We start from the raw sequence: 18,139 nt of genomic DNA on the forward strand, positions 1-18,139 counted from the left end.
ATAGAGACATTAAGGGCGGTTTGGATCATAAGTTGTTAAGATAAGTTACTTATATCACAAGTAACTTTATTTTAGTTTCTACTTATCAGCTTCTCCTCTCTTTCGTCTCCCCTATACCATTCTTCAGTGACTTATGAAAAGTAAAACAGCTGGAAAAATTAACTGAAATGATTAAGTAATTTTAAATAAAAAAATTATTTATAATTAATCATAAATCAAACTTATTTGTTGGAAATAAGTTAATTATCTACAGCTGTAAGTAGAAAAAATAACTTATTTGGTGTTATCCATGCAGGCCCGAGCGGGTGTGCTGACATGTACGCCATTCAGGCTATTAATCGTTTCATCTCTGCTGGACCACAGATTAGGTGGTGTTGCCATGCATGCCATTCACAGAAGCAGATTCCCTGGTGACCCTGCCAGTGGGCCACCATGATGTATTTGTTTTATATCCACACCGTTCATCCGTTTTACCAGCTTCTTTTAGGGTATTAATCCAAGAATGAAGCACATCAAAATTTCAAGTAGACCACACCACGTGAAATAGTGAGAATAATGACGCCACGATTGAAACCATCCTAGGGCCCACCATGATGTTTATTTTCCATCCAACCAGTTAGCAGTTCTCAAGGTCACAGATCTTGATGAAGGGAAAACACAAATAGCAGCTTGATTCAAAACTTTAGTATGAAGAAGTTTCTAGTAATGGGCGTTCAACCACCACTGTTTCCAATGTTGTAGTCCCCTTGAGCTTTTCCATCTTATTTTGGCTCATGCAATAAAATGAGCTGGTAAAACGGATGGACAGCATGGATAAAACATATACATCACAGTGGGCCCGCAATGCCTGCCAATGTTTGGATGATCCTGGTCTTCTCATTGGACGATCGATTTTTGCATGAAGGTTGTAGTTTTTCTTTTCCTTTTACAACCGTCCATTTCTAATTATCAAAAGTCCTCTTAGAAGTGCCTGGGATCATCCATCTCGTATGATCTTGCAGATACATACCATCAACGGTGGAGTAAAGGAGATGAGGAATTGTTAAAATAGATCTACATTTGCAAACCTAACCAAATTTTTGATATCAATAAAATTGATGGTGTGGTATGGTCCCACCTTTCGGAAATTATTTTTTTATTTAGAAAAAGAAAAAGAACAGATGAGGTCTAGGAGATGAACGGTTCAGATCATTATAGCGTCGGATTCTTTTCGAGCAATAGCCATTTTAAGATAATATATATGTATCCTAAAATCGCTGTTGCACCGGTCCTACTTCACTGCACAGATGAGTTCCAGCAGATGAGCAGTTCGGATGCTTATAGCATCGGTCCTATTTCACTGCAAACGTTGTGTACTCTCACGCAAGGACTCACACATGTTTCATGCCAACGGCTCCTATAAATACATTACAAATGAGAATAGCAATCACAGCTCACGTAAAAATGGCTCTTAATCTCCTCTCCTTCTCCCTCTCCCTCTCCCCACCTTTCTCCCCCACACGCTTGCCACTTAGAAGTGGGCCACAGAGTGCCCAGACCAATGTCCACGTGGCCAGGTACATCAGATGTGCAGCGACAACTGACATGGTGCAACCAACAATCATACGCCGGAACGCGAATTACCAGCCACCCGTTTTGGATTACGATTTTGTGCAATCACTGAAGACTGATTACACGGTAATCTAATTGTTATCCCATCCATTGTAGATTTGATTCATGTGTCCCAAACAGTAGCCACATCGACCATATCAACCATCGAATTGGTGGCCATCAGATGGATGGCTAAAATGAAAAATGACCAGCAATCCATGCTGAACAGGGAAATCATATCCTACGGTAGTTTGGTTGGTGTAATGGTAGTTTGGGGCCCATGTTTAGGATTGCGTGATTTACAGTGGGGATTTGTCACCATTTTTAGGACTAGCTACATCATTCTTCCTTATTATACATCTGTTGCACAGGACGACGCATATGTTAGAGGCATCGAGCGACTTGCAGAAGAATCAAAGTGTTTGCTCAGAGCAACAACTGAGCCCTTCACTCTACTCGAGTTGATCGGTGTCATCCAACGTTTAGGGTTGGCTTATCTCTTTGAGTTAGAGATTAAGGAAGCCCTAGATGCAATATCCAACTGCGAAAATGACAAAGAGATGAAGAAAGATTTAAATGTTACGGCCCTTCGCTTTAGACTACTTAGACAACATGGGTACAAGGTCTCACAAGGTACATATGCTCTATAGGTTCCATTTTCTTGGATTGCTGTGTTTGGTTGCAGTATGGAATTGAATCGCAATAACAAGTTTAATGAATTGGTTTTTTTTTCCCCTTGAGAACACACCCTCCATATGAATGCTAAAGAAGATAATTATATTTTGGTGATTTTCACTTAGCATCCAAACACGCGAAGTTTGGATGCGCCGTTGTAGTAAATTGCAATAATTTGTTAGATTGAGATCAAATTACCAAATTATTGTACCATTCCCATCAAGCTAGTGTCTAACTTAGAAATTTACTCAATTGACAACCTGTGTTGCTGAACCGTTCTTCATGCCAACATGCCCCACCACCAGTCTTCTTTTTGTTTTTGATTTTTTTTTAGGGCCTAGAAGCATGCAGAGATGGGAACTGGGGATGTTGTGAATATCATCACCTGACCCAAAAGTCAGGCTAGCTAGTTCATGAGATGGACCACACCATTGGAATCAATGGACGGCCTATCGTCTGACTCAACATATATGTGTGGCCAACATTGTGAGGGAATCAACCTTATTTTTTAGAAGGGGAGATCTTCATGGTGGGGCGAACGGTTTTCAAAGTACGTAGAGATGTCCCACACCAAGTGTGATGTTATTGGCAAAGATTATATTGTTGTGCTGCTGATATAGATGACCAGTTCTCCTTGAAAATCGTCTAATTACAAATGAGAGCCTAGCTCTAAAATAAAATACTAAGAAAGGTAAGATTTGGACGTTTCTTTTTAGGACTATTTGGATTAGTGGATATGAAGAACGCGAAAGTTAGAAACTAACATGTCTCGTGTAAGGAAAACTATGAATAAGGAAATTGTGAAAATAACCCTAAAATGATTGTTTATTTAAATTTGTGATTTTAAGGAAATTTGAAATGGTCAATGGTCAAAGAGTAAAATCTATCTTATTAAAAGTATGGAAATGAAGATTATTATCTTTTCCGGGAGAAAAGGAAAACACTATATTTTAAAGAAGATAAATGTCCAGAAAATGACCAAAATCTTTAGATCTGATGGCCCACAATACAACAAGAGAATATATATTGTTCAAGCAAATAGTTGATATTTTTTTTCTCACCATGGGCCATTGATAGTTCGAAACAGCGTGAAGTTCACACATTATTATGAAAATCATAAGTCATAAATATTATCAACGGAGATCTACTTTTTAATGGGCCCTGTGATCAAATGGATATAATCAACTTTTTTTTATGGGCATCAAGAATCATAATGGTCAAATCACACAAGTTTTTATCGTAACTACATGTGATTAACCAAGACCAATACAAAGTCAGCTCTGTGAGGCCCACAGTGATGTTTGTATGCCATCTAACCTATTTATAATATCATAAATATTGGATGAAATTAAAGGAAAGCAAAAATATCATATTTATAGAAAAGGTCTATGGCCCACCTGATAGTTTTCAACGGTTGCGTGCAAGTCATACTATTTAATGTGGTTTGGTCCACTTCATCTATAAATAAGCTTCATTTTTTAAGTTATATATTCCGATGAGCTCGTACAACTGATAGACCGTGAACATTAAAAACTTAAATCAAAATGAGCCCACATACAACCAGGTACATTACCATTCAGCACAGGATTTAGAGCCACCATCCTCTCTTCATTCATCATTACCTTTTTTAGTGTATAGGGGCAATTTGGTCTAAAAATAGTTTTAATACCTATCAGCTGACTAGTGTAAAAATATTTGAAACCATTCGTTTTTAGAAATTTGACCATACCACACTACCAGTAATGTCAAAATCCCAAAGGAAAATGCCATTTTTTTGAGGAAAACTATGGATAATAATAATAATAATAATAATAATAATAATAATAATAATAATAATAACTTTCCATGGATTACTTTATTGTCGCAATGGATGGAAAACGTAACATCTACAGAAAACATTTTGTTTTCCACAGTTCATTCAAATGTAGGATAAGTAGTGAACTAACTATTGCATTCGGTTTCAATAGTGCATCCAAACGCAGCTTAAAATTTCAAGCAAGCACCCATCTTCTGGTGTGATGTTGCAGATGTGTTCAACAGCTTCATGGATGAGACAGGTAGTTTCAAAGCATACCTTAGCCAGGACATAAAAGGGATGTTGAGTTTGTATGAAGCTTCACACCTTGGATTTATAGGAGAAACTGTCTTGGATGTGGCCAAAGCCTTCACAACCAAACATCTCAAGGGTATCAAAGGGAACATAGACCCAAGTCTTGCCAAACAAGTGACACATGCATTGGAACTTCCAATGCATTACATGGAACCAAGGTTAGAAGCTAGGTGGTACATAGAGGAGGTGTATGAGAAAGAAAAGCACATGAAGCCTTTCCTACTTGAACTGGCTAAATTGGATTACAACAGGGTGCAAGCCTTTCATAAGAACAATGTTAGAGACATGGCCAGGTAAGGACATGCATGCATCACATGGACCATTCAGATTTTGGACTCACATAACGTATGATGAGTTCTTATAAAATTGTCACAAGAAGTCATGAGAACTGGTGCTCAGCTGAGCATATATATATATATTTATATATATATATATATATATATATATATATATATATATATAGGGAAAAGGTACAATGCGCTGGACCTCACAAGTCTGTCCTATGAGGTCGAGTTGTGTGGGCCCCACCGTGATGCACTTCAAAAATCTACCCCATCAGTCAGATGCACCATTCCATCGTGGGCCTAGGTCTCAAAAATCAAGTCAATCCATAACTTGTGTGGGCCACACCACATACAGAAGTGGGGAGGGGCTATGCACCATTAAAACATTCATAATCAGTTTTTTGGGCCCATCGAGATGTGGTTTGCAAATCCAGCCCATCCATTATGTGAGTCCCACTTGGATGAGGGTTCAGACCAAGTTTCAGCATCATTAAAAACTCAGGTGGGCCCCACCAAGTGCTTTTATATGTTTTAACGGTGTCTTCACATGATTTTAGATGGTATTGCCCACCTGAGTTCCGTATACGGCTGATTTTTGGGATATCCCATAATTTAGAGGGGACCCATCAAATGCAAGGTGTTGATGGTCGACACGCATCACAGTGGAGCCCACACAGCTCGACCTCACGGGAGCTTATGAGGTCGAGCGCATAGTACCTTTTCCCACATATATATATGATGAAACAGACTCGTGTTTGGAGTAGGTGGACTGTGGCGAGTCAGCCCCGAGTCATGCTCAATCCAAGTACATCTTGACCTAGTGACGCAGTTGGTGACCAGGCCGAGTTTGCTAACCTGAGTACCAAGTTGACCCACCAGGTCCTGAAATTATGGTCTGGACACACATTTAACGGTACATCGTATGTTAGGATGGTAACTCTCCTCATACACGTTGCACAGTACTATTTCTTTCTATCTGGTAATTGATTCATTGTGTGTTTGTAGGTGGTGGAAAGATCTGGGTACCATGGAAATCTTACCTTTTATTAGAGATCGTGTGGTGGAGTGTTTTTTGTTCGGTCTTGGTGTGGCCTTTGAGCCACAATATCAATATTCCAGGGACGTGGTTACTCAAGCTAGTCAAATTATAACAATGATTGATGATGTCTACGACGTCTATGGTTCGTTGGATGAATTAGAGCTCTTCACAGATGCCGTCCAAAGGTTAGTACTGATTTCATTTCTACTTTCTGCAAATGGGTTTTGATAGGGTATACAGCCCCACTGTACCACAGCATGGTAGGGGGCAGGTTTCCACCCCCATAGTGTTGGGGTACCAAATAAGATGATTTCAGAGGTGAGCCAAGAGATGTAATCCAATCGCACCAAGCAGACACAACAATTTAACGTGGAAATACCCTTGCGGGAAAAAACCACAACACAAAGCGATAGATAGCACTTACCTAATTCAAACAACATTGAATCAAACCCTTGCTACACCATTGAAACCCTATAACTATTAGAAATCCTTGGAATACCTTCCAATCCCAATTATACTCTAATATATAGCCTTTAGAAGGATCACAATCGAGTAAGAAAATAAATCTCACAATGGCATCGAAGCCACATTGATGGCATCGAAATAACACCTCAACAATCCTTTCCGAAAATTCTCAATGCCATCAAGGTATGTTCAATGGCATCAAAAATGCATCGAACGCCCTTTGATGGCATCGATAAGACGCCCTGATAGTCTAGTGACTAACTAGAAAGAATCTGAAAAATCTCGAAGGGATCAAGCACACCCTAATAGTCTAGTGACTAACTAGAAAGAATCTGAAAAATCTCGAAGGGATCAAGCACAGTTCAATGTCATCGAAAGTGACATCAAATAGTTTGTCGATGGCACTGGTAGGCTGTATATCCAACTTGATTTAAGACATCAAATACAACACAGAGTGCATCTTGAATGATAATATGAACCATGAATGGTTCATAAAAAGTATTTGTTGGACAGGTGATTGTGTATGGAGATTAATGTCCACGTGTTCAAATTAAATTGAATGATTTGTGAACGATCCGTTGAGTGAAGACCACACTTCATGGGCTATGATTCAGATGACATGATTCAATCTATGATTGATTGTTTGTAGCCATTCATTTTCCATGCCATGGATGGAATGGCCACGGTTGCCTAATAAAAGTGATTCATTATAATTGGAAGCAATCCATGACCGGTCCTAACAAATAGATGTATCAATTTTTTTAAGTGGGACTATTTTGTGATCTTGACCGTTAATATGAAAGGTTATTGATCAAATGGTTCTATTTGTCATACCAATTGCAAGGTAGACCATGAAATTTTTGCTGGTCCTAATTAATAGTCTGGATCAATGGATTGGATTTTCTATGGTGCAAATGAAACTAGGAGCACTATAACTTATGGTGGTCTAAAAGCATAGTGCAATTTTTATTTTTATTTTCTATTTTAAATGAATCTATATCTATGCATCTATTAAAAGTACAACCAACTTTTAACAGTTCTTTTAAATCATGTATTTTTCATGTAGTTCTATATGACCAAAATACTCCTGCAAATAAATGTGAATACACTCCTAACACTTAGTAAGTGGCTGTTTGGATTCCATACGGTGACTAAATTATTAACTTTCTACTTTTCTATTTCTCTCCCCCTCCCATCTCTCCGTGTGATGGATTGTTCAGGTCAAATATGACCCTACATGATAGAGAGTCCATGTCGAAGGTGGGCCCACATGATGGACAGTCCATATTAAAGGAGGTTCCCACGTGATGGATAGTAACATGGGCCCACATAATATATGGCCCACATCCAAGGCGAGCCTCGCATGATGGATGACCTACATTGAAGGTGGGGCCCACATAATGGACCGTTCACATCAAAGGTGAGATCCACATGATGGGCAATGGACATCGAAGGTGGACTCCACATGATGGATGACCCACATCAAGGTGGGCCTCATATAATAGACGGTTCACATCAAAGATTGTTCCCTAATGATAAATAGCCCATATCCAAGTGATGTAAAGCGAGTTGCGGACATATTCTTAGCACAGATCGAAAGAAGTCCAAACAGAAGAAGCAAACATAGTCCATCAGATCATGATGTAGTTCTAAGTAAGGCATGACGTAACTAGGCCCCAGGTATATATGTTCAGATCAAAAATATTCATTCTGGATATAGAGAAATTGTCATTCGAAGTTTGGACGTAAACCAGCCATAACTTTTGATCTGGGTATTATCACGAAACACACGACCTATCGATCTTTATATAGCAGGCCATTCAAGTTCAGCCAACCCTCGTAGCGGTTCGTGTGCGTCCATTTCATAAGAAAATGTACCCTTCCATTTCAAAATTACATTTTTAGAAATCATTTATTATTTTTAGTATATTTTAGTTGTCTTATCTCATTCATTCTAGAGTTTTGGAATTTCCTCTTTTTTACAAATTAATTGTAATCATGCCATGAATGCTTGATAAATTTATTTTAGGACTTTTTTTTTTTTGCAAAACTTATTATTTCGAGTAATTTTTATTCTACTCAAATTAATATTTCTATTAAGATTTTGAGTCTTTTATATAAGTGGTGTAATCAAGCATTTTAAAATTATTATTGAATAATACAATTCAAAATATATTTTTTTTACCTCTAGATTTAAGAACTACTTTGTGGATTAATGGTTTTACCTATTTGACGAGGATGATGATCTTTCTCATTATTGTGTCATGCTCTTTCGTGTGTTACAAAGGCATACTGTGTGTGATAGACGACCCACATTGAAGGTGGGGCCCACACGATGGACAATCCACTTCAAAGGTGGGTTCCACCTGATGGGTGGTGAATATTGAAGGTGGAGCCCACATGATGGATGGTCCACATCAAAGGTGGGCTCCATGTGATGGGCGGTGGATATTGAAGGTGAGGCCCACATGATGGACATTAACATTGATGGTGGCCCCACATGAGGACAATTCACATCGAATGTAAGCCCATATTCATGAATAACCCACATCCAAGATGAGCTGTGTATAATGGACGACCCACATCCAAGGTGGCTCTACATGATGGTCAACCCGCTTCAAAAGTGGGCCTCGCAAGGTGGATGGTCCACATTGAAGGTTGGCCCACATGACGGCCATCTTAAAATGAAGATGGGGCTTTTAAATTCCCCTTATATACATTGATACCACTTTCTTTAACGGCTCGAGCTCTTAGAGAAAGTGGTGATTTAACACAAGGTGGGCCTACTATAACAAAATAAATGGACCATGTTAAAGGTTGGCCTCGCATGATGGACAATTCAAAATGAAGAGGGGCCAACGTGGCCCTAATATAGCAAACTAAACAGTCCACATATAAGGATGGTCCCACAAGATAGACAGTGGATATTAAGGGTGGAACAAACAAAATTGAGAGATAAGTTCTTCCATTGGAAATTGAGTATACTTTTCTACTGTTTGGCTGATAAATATGTTGTTTCTCCTTTGAACAAGTTGATGTAGAGCGGGTCACGGATAGTTTTATGGCCAAGATGGATTAGAAAAGGCCCGGTCGACGACAAAAGTGATCCGGACCATCGGACCTTAGATCGGGCGTATCTCGCAATCCGGAATGAATTATCTGACGTAAAATATATGATTTTGGGGTAGAACGAGCTACTTTAGCCAACCAACCCAGCCACGCCGGGTTGCGCAGCCCGAAATTGCGAAAAACCCCTTGATCGACGGTCGTTTCCCTGTTTTAATTTCGTTTTTACTATAAATAGTAAGTTTTAGTTTGATTATAACTCTTCATCCATCGGGCTTTAGGAGTTGTGCCCAACGTGAAAAGAGCTTAGAATAATTAGGGGAACGGTTTGGTGAAGCCAAATAGGACACTTACTATTTTTGGCCGAAAACCTTGCGCACTAGTAGACATCACGACCGTCTATAAATAGTAAGTTTACTATTTATAGTAAGTCGCGGATTCTAGGAGTTTGAGTTGTAGTTTGATTATGATTTCTTTCCCATTGCTTGGTACCCTTATTTAAAGGGTTGTGAACTCGTTTTTAATAATTCATTAATCAATTTCGAATTTATTAGAATTTATTTCTATTTTCTGCTTTCTTTCCTCGTGGATTCGAGAAGTCTCTGTGAGGAGTCCAGAGAAGTTCCGTGGATTCGGAATAGTTATCCTCTTGAGGAAGACGGTGCTCGACCTCACGTCCTCCCCTGCGTCACAAGTAGAAACCAGTGTAAGCGGCTTGAGGTATAAGTTACTTATGTAAAGTAATTTACTATCCAAACGAGCCCTAAAATGTGGACCATCCGTCCAAATCGTTGGTAAGATATAAACGAAAAGCAATTTCAGACGGTTGCAATGGTTAGCAGTCAAAATTTGAAGGGGGAGATTTAAGGAAAGTGATGGATAAATTTTTCTGGTAGGTGTGACTCTTGAAACATAAGCCATGCAGATGAGGCCCAACAGCTGGATAGACCCAATCGGTACATCCTTCGTTCTTCCTGCTGATCAGAGTCATTGAAAAATGAATCCCGACGCAATGACCCCAGACCCATAAGTTAGACACTTTGAAATGTGGAAAAAAATGGGTAGGCTCCTATGTTAGTTTCACACCGTTAGAGAACGGTGGTGACCCCTACTCATCACATATGGATCAGTGGACGAGTAATGGAAATGTAATAGTTTAACTAACAGAGATTCTCCCTCTTATCTGATGGTACTTTCAGGTGGACCACCGATGCAATTGAAAAGCTTCCAGAATACATGAAGATATGTTACATGGTCCTCTTCAACAATGTTAATGCACTGGCTTATGACACTCTAAAAGAACAGGGTGTGGATGTCTTGCCATGCCTAAAGAAAATGGTATTGCATCAGTTCATTAGTACTCAATCTTGTCACTATAACAGTGACCAGGCGCGCCGTTTGGGCTTTCCACCTAACCCATAACCAAATGGCCTAGTTGGTCTTTTCAGCCCATGTTAGGGTGGCAAAAGGCCCGGTTTGGCTTGGCTAGCCCCAATTCTGACTCAACACTTAAGACCCAAGGCCCGAACCAGGCATGCGCCTAGCACAATAGGCCGAAGCCTATGCCTGAAAAATTGGTTAGGCCTGGGCCTGGTGGGACCCAAACCAACGCAGTCCGAAAATTGAAATATATATATATTCATTTCCTGCTGGAATGTTCTTAATTTATCTGTTGATCAAGTAGACCATATATGCACGAAGAAATAGGCATTTTAGGGCAATGAAATGGTCTACGTTCAAGAATTGGAATGGCATATTTGTAGGATATAACACATGTATGGGTCAGGCCAGGTTGGGCTAAAACTACATGAGCCCATGCCCGACCTGTAAATTGAGTGGGCCCAGACCAGCGGCCGAACTAATAGGTCCATGCATGGCATCAAGTTCTGCGGGCCAGCCTACCTGGCCCATTTCCACCCATAGGCCAAGGGGTCAAGCTGGACTCATTTAAATCCAAGCTCCGTGCTTGTTTATGGCTTTCTCTTGAAGGGCGTGGGCTTAAGCACCTGACCCAAGACAAACTGATAGGGTCTGTCATGAAAATATTTTGAACCCTTCAATAAAAAAAAATGGGCTTGGGCTTAAGCCCAAATTCCAAAACCGGCCAATCCCTACTACTGGTGTCCTGCATAGACATATCCATATACTTTTATCTGATTATCTTGAAATGTTGTGCTTGTTTAGTGGGGAGATTTGTGTAAGACATACATGACCGAGGCGAGGTGGTACTACAGCGGCCATACGCCACCATTTAAGGAGTACCTGGACAATGGATGGATCTCCATAGGAGCACCCATCATACTCGTTCATGGCTATTTTTCAATGAGATTGAAGATCACAAAGGAGGTATTAGAAGGTCTGGAGAATTATCACAATCTCGTGATTTTTCCATCCATCATTCTCCGACTCTGCGACGATGTGGGAACTTCGACGGTATGCAAGCTTTACCTTCTCTCTCAAACTTCATCGTCATTGTGCCCTGATTGAATATCACATATAAATTCCCCGTTTGCATGTTTGGACTTTGCAAAGATAACAAGAACAACTCCACTAATTCATTGATTGTTGTTTAACATGTAATTGCATGTTTTTCATTGATATAGTATGAGCTAGCAAGAGGTGATGTACGGAAAGCCGTGGAATGTCACATGCATGAAACCGGTGCCTCAGAAGTAGCTGCTCGTGAACATGTTAGAGGTGTGATCGATGAAACATGGAAGAAGTTAAGTGAGGAGTGCCTCAGTTGTTCTCCATTCCCTCCAGCTTTCATCAATGGCTGTGTAGGGCTTGGGCGGATTTCTGAATGTGTGTACCAGTTCGGAGATGGGTTCGGTCGTCCACATGAAGAGACCAAGGCTCGGGTCACAGCACTACTGGTTGAGCCCATACCACTTAAGAAGATATAAGCTTGGTTCGATTCATGTAATCCATGGGCTAGTATTTTTGTGGTCGCGTGTGCATGTAGCCTATTGTTGTGAACCTTGGTATGTGAAAATATATTTATGTGTTTGCATTATCATTGATTTCACTGGTTTAGATTAAAGAATGGAATTGATCTGGTGCACTAGGCAACCTAGTTGCGTTTTGGACAGTTGTGATCTGCACCGTCCATTCAGTCAATCCTATTCATTAGAGCCTTTGTTGGAGAAAGTTTTACTGATTTGGATTATCCTAACCATTGGATGAATAGCTTGAAATAGATGATAAAAAGTGACTATTTATGGAAAAAAACAAAAAAAAAACAAAAAACAAAAAACAAAAAAAAAAACAAAAAGGGTGTATGCCCAATCAATCATCTCAGGCATCCTGTCACTTTGGTCAGATTATGGTAACCATCTAATCCACATTCTAGGAAAATAGATGGTTACTTTAAGAAGGGAATTGCCTGGTGCACTGGGTGACCTTGAACTTTCACACAAAGCCCTAGATGAGAAGGTATCAAGTTCAACCGGCCGGTGGACAACCTGTAAGTGCATGTGAAATCCTCCCTTTCAATACATTGGCACCACCATGAGGATCACCTGGTGAAGAACTCAACCTCACCAACTTATCAAGTGGATTCATACCATGAAAATGATGTGTAGCCATTGATAAATAGCAAAATATAAGTGTGGTCCACTCGATGAAAGTTGAACTTTTCCTTACCTTAGATTTAAGGTAACTTTCTCATTTACAATGTATGGTAATCTTTCAGTATCTTTGCACATTTACATTGTACTCTATACCCAAAACCCAAAGCCATGGATTTCCTCAGTAAGAGAATTTGTGGGCACCACGATTAAATGATAAGGATTGTTCAATCACTGCCAGATTTCTTTTTGGGCATGATCACATGGCAATTACCATATTTTCGAGCTCTGTAGAGCCCACTATAAAGTGTGAAATGCCATCCAACTCATCCAATAGATGTGCCCCCATCGTTTAGGTCTAAATACCAAAATCCTTACTAAGTCATAACTCAGGCAGGCCAGACCATGTTAGCAATGGGGAATATGGGGAATGCTTGGAAGGTTGATGCATACCCTAGAAACTTTTAGATGGAATATGGTGTCCACATTATTGTCTATATGCCTCAGGCACATTACTTGGCAGGATCACACCATTGTAAATTTATTGATTTTTTTTTTAAACACACACTCCCACATTGGTACTTGAACCATGACCTCAATGTTGAAATGAATTGTCTACCAATGAGCCATGGGTTGGAACCCATGTAAATTTATTGATCTGGAGTAGGCCTTTACAATGATATGAGGCAAGCAAACCACTTCCACCTCCACAGCCGTATGACCAACTCAACTGAGCCTCTTGTGGCTTATAATACAAGGAAATCAAAGGACAATCAAAGGCGGCCAAAGAAAGCAGCTAATTTACCTCATTTTTGGGGTCAAAGCTAAATGGCATGGTAAAAAAGAATGGACAGGATGGATAAAAGACATGCATCATGATGGGCCCTACAGAACACTGCCTGGATTGCAGGACGCAGTTTTTCCAAAGGACGTTAGGGTTTGTATGGACATAGGCAATGCAGGCATTGTTCACCTTCGGCAGTGTTGGTGATCCCACAACATAAACATAGTGATTTGGGATCCATGTGCAATCCACTAGAAAAGCCTTCTATCCAACGGTTACTAGCCACGACAGGTATATGCACCAAAGAAAAAAGATTTCATACCGTTTGATTTGTCAGCCGGACTAAGAAAGAAGGGCTAATCACGTACAAACAAGGTACCAAGACTTGAGTACAGTTCAGTCTCTCTCCTCAACATTTTTTTTGTTTAACTCAAGATGTGTATATTAGATGAGGGAACTGAACAGCATCATTACACAATGTCTAATCGGCCGTGCACCCCAACAAAAAAGGGAAAGGGGCGGCCTATCATGACCCTCATAAACTAATACCAAGAAAGGTTATCCAGATTTGAGCTGATTTTAACAGCTCCTAGGCCTGATCTGTGTAGGACTAGGTCTCCTTTGGTGAGGGGAAGGAGAAGAGAAGGGTCTGTAATGACCCTGTTTTGCTGATCAGCACTGCCAAGGCGGGCTAAGCTATCCACCACTCTGCTGGCCTCTCTAGGGGTATGGACGATCGAGATGATGGCTACATTCTTGAGGTCTTCGTAGTGCCTTTTCTAATAAAAGGCCTTCCACAGAACTTGGTCCGACTTCGAGAACATGTCCACCACCGCCGCTGAATCACTCTCCACCACCACTCTATAACGGTCTCTCTCCTTAACATGGCACTTCTATAGTACATGAAAACTGCGGGCACCGTCATGAAGATCATCCTTAATCAAATCAGGCCGATCCCCACATTAGGTGGGCCACATCGATTCCAAGGTTGTGGCCCACCTGATGAGTGGAACAGCCTGAATTTTGTCCCAAGTAATCTTCGTAGTGGGGCCTACTGTTTTTATGGCACTGATGTCCTACGCAAGTGGCATAAGTTGGACAGATGATACGTCATAGTGACAAATGGCGTTCTGGGGATTTTTTATTTTTTATTTTTAAAAAAATTGAGGATTTTCTTGAGATAAATATGGGAAAATCACCATAAAAAAATAATAGTAGTAATTTATTTATTGTTAATGAATAATTTTAAAAGTACACGTGCATGTGTGCATACATGTGCAATGGTTATATTTATGCTAGGGAGAGAAAAAAACTATAAATATTTAGAAGATCTCCCCATAATCTCATTTAGTTTTATGGCAAGAAAATCTCATAATATTGGCAATATTTGTCACAATAGTGGTACTTGCCATAATGTTATCATTTCCCCCAAAATCTGTTTGGATTGAGTGATTTGGGTTAGGGATTTGTGAAATCAATGGATTTCATATCTTCTGTGTTTATTTTTTACTGAAAATCTGCCTGATTCATGAATTTTGCAAATCCATACCATCATCATCCATGGATTTGTGGAAATCCAAATCCAAACAATTAAATAAATAAATAAATAAAGAGAGAGAGAGAGAGAGAGAGAGAGAGAGAGAGAGAGAAGAAGAAGAAGAAGAAGAAGAAGAAGAAGAAAAAGAAGTAAAGACTGGCAAATTATAAAATAAGAATCTTTTAAAAGCGATAAAAAAATTATTTCATTGCAATAAATGCTCAACCATAGTAGTAAACGTACAAAATTCATGGATCGATCTATGGTTCTATTCTAAAACAGGTTATTTTGCAATTTGCCAAATCAAAATTCAATGCAAATTCGGGAATTTCACAAGTTGACGGATTTAACAAATTAACATTCTTGTTTCCTTGACAGGGCATTAAGAAAAGGCTAATATAGCTTATGGGGCGTTTTGTCTCCAATCACATCAAGTGCACTAATTTGTATTTTACACTAAAGCTTCCAAACTAGAATCATGCAAAAAAAAAAAAAAAAAAAGAAGAGGATCTGCTCAGAGTCTCACACATATGGACAATATGTACATTTCTCTTCATGTGAACATATCCATGGCTCGACCACAACGGTGACATGCATGAACTTTATCTTCGAACCTAATTTCCATTTTCCTCCATGTCTCAGTACCCTTTTGCAGCCTTCTCCCAACGGCGAAAGCTACCATATTTTGTCGTGGTTCTCACCTTGGACCACAAAGTATATCCATCTCCCTATGGTGCGTTTGGATGCTCGCTTCATTGAATTTCAAAAATCCAGTTCAACAGAGAAGAAATGAACCAAGTGGGGTGGCACCATTTTAGTTGAAAATAATGTCCAAACACCATTTTGCTCTTAATCGATTACGAGAGCTATCTTGAGATAGTCCCAAGTTGGTCATTTCTACTATATTAGATTGGATTCAGGCAATTCAATCAGATTGAGCATCCAAACATACCTTAGAGCCCCTAATAAGTCATTCCTCACCCTTTTACTCATCAATCCTACAAGGCACCCAAGCTGTAGCAAAGACTGAATTATGGCCCTTCCATGTGAGCACCAACATGTCATCTTCCCTCTTCATTCCCCAGCCACTAGCATGCTCATCTAATAAGAACCTCACTTCCCTCACAGTCTCCTCACAAAATGGGACACTTTGAAACTGGGCTTTCTTCATGCGTTGCACCAACCGATTGCCGGATTCCAACCTCTCGATCCTCTGTACCCCTTCAAAGCCAATGATGTTCTCAATCTTGTGCCCGACATCGGCTTCATATTCCATCCTTTGGCAACTATCCTTAGGCAAGAAAGTCTCTAAAGCATCAAACGGTATCCACAAATAGTTGAAACACGCAGTAATCCTTGATGTGAGGCTCGGGGAGTCCAAATCTGAATCCTCATCAACCACAACAACAATACTAGGATTGAGACTTCGAATAGCATCTAGAAACCTGTCTCGGAGAGAAGGATCTTGAGTGCTCACAACCAGCTCATCGGATAAGTATCGCACCCAATTCTGGCAATTAATGATTAAGACCTCATCATCTCGAAGGTCCAGTGAAGAGGGATTCAGCTGGGCCAAGAGAAATTCATGGTGGAGCAAAGAGGACTCCGATAAAACATCACTAGGATTAGATGAAGGGCCTTCAATTACATGAAATTCAAAGGAGACATCCCTTAACTTAGCAAAATTTGCCAAACGTAGACCTACTTCTTCACAAGGGACATTGAGCAAAGGAGGAACGGGTGGCCTAGAGGATGGCACTGTGATGCGAAGAGACGGAGCACCTTCAGGCCTCTTTGCTAGGGCATCAATGAGTGTAGGCCATTGCATACAGTGTGTAATACTGAAATCCAAGATATGTACCTTTGAGTGCCCTTCGATCTCCTTAAAGATGGCGCTATTCGCTGTGCAGAAACCAAACCTGTGCCATGGAATGAGGTCCACATAACCTGCTAGCTCAGTCACAGTCATCGATCTTGTCGTGGCCCGCTGAAGGGTAGCAGTGCCATGGAAGTTCATGGAAGTAGGGCAAACCCTAGAAGCCTTGGAGATGAGTGCCCTCAAGAACCATGAGGTGAGCCTTTGGTTAGGGTCGCCGAGTGACGAAGCGACATTGTTGAGTACCCACATCACTTGTTGCGCTAGGGTTATGTCGTTGCACTCTAGGGCACTTGCACAGTGGAGGAGAAGCTTCTCTATGCAAGCGCCATCTAAGCTGCCCAGGCAGCCCTTTAGGGCACCAGAGAGAGAACCTTGAGGAGTGTTGAAGAGATTAGGGTTTGGGAGGGTGATAGGTTTTGGGGTGCCCCTAAGTTCGGCCTTCATTTTGTTTTGAAGGGATGTGGAGAGATTAGAATTAGGGTTTGGGTTAGGCCTTGGATTTTCTTTCTTTCTCGCGCATGGAGGGTTTGATAAAAGAGACGATGGTATAGTGATGCAGATGGTTGTAACTGTGGTGATATTTGGGCACGTGGCGGATGATAAGTGGTGAGATGGGGATTAAGGAGGGAGGGTTTATCTTGTGGAAGATCTGGGATTGCGGAGTTTTGAGGTGTTTTGGGACTTGGAAATCTCTACAAGGAGTGGTGTTCTAAATGCGGATGAGAGAGAGATGGGCCACAGTCTACTTTCTTCCATGCTCTATATATATGCAAGCAAGAAGTATGCTGCTGCCACGTGTGTGGAGCCCTGCCCATCCACACGCAAACACGCATGCCAATATGACACAAATGTGCGAGATCTGAGCTTTCTGTCAGGTGGGCCAAGTTCTTTAGTTCTTCTGCCTAAAAAGTCTGATCATTTCACTACTAAGGTGGACTACAGCATACAAAACAAATAAATGGCTAAAAGTCTTCTACTCTGTGGCCCACTTGAGTGATGAAATAAACTGATTTTTGGGCCAGAATATCTAAACAGTGTGGCCTACCTGATGGAAAGCTTGGATCTTTCATGCCTGTTCCATATTGGCACATGTGATGGCAGTGTGGGTAGGACAAGACTACCCACGTGTGGAGAGAGACTC

General features: G+C 40.5%; 2 protein-coding genes across 2 annotated transcripts; one reads left to right on the forward strand and one right to left on the reverse strand.

Moving 5' to 3' along the window:
• Positions 1-1,437: 1,437 nt before the first annotated feature.
• On the forward strand, positions 1,438-12,245 carry LOC131237670 (alpha-terpineol synthase, chloroplastic-like). The gene is made up of 7 exons (XM_058235566.1): positions 1,438-1,677; positions 1,962-2,223; positions 4,293-4,668; positions 5,665-5,883; positions 10,429-10,567; positions 11,414-11,662; positions 11,833-12,245. Exons 1-7 carry the CDS (start codon positions 1,444-1,446, stop codon positions 12,133-12,135), a joined length of 1,782 nt encoding a protein of 593 aa, XP_058091549.1. The 5' UTR covers positions 1,438-1,443; the 3' UTR covers positions 12,136-12,245.
• A 3,219-nt stretch (positions 12,246-15,464) lies between these two features.
• On the reverse strand, positions 15,465-17,694 carry LOC131237675 (scarecrow-like protein 32). Its single transcript, XM_058235578.1, has one exon. The coding sequence runs from the start codon at positions 17,440-17,442 to the stop codon at positions 16,105-16,107; it is 1,338 nt and encodes a 445-aa protein (XP_058091561.1). The 5' UTR covers positions 17,443-17,694; the 3' UTR covers positions 15,465-16,104.
• Between the last annotated feature and the right edge of the window lie 445 nt (positions 17,695-18,139).

Source organism: Magnolia sinica, chromosome 1 (genome assembly GCF_029962835.1).
Source record: "Magnolia sinica isolate HGM2019 chromosome 1, MsV1, whole genome shotgun sequence".
NCBI classification, from domain to species: Eukaryota; Viridiplantae; Streptophyta; class Magnoliopsida; order Magnoliales; family Magnoliaceae; genus Magnolia; species Magnolia sinica.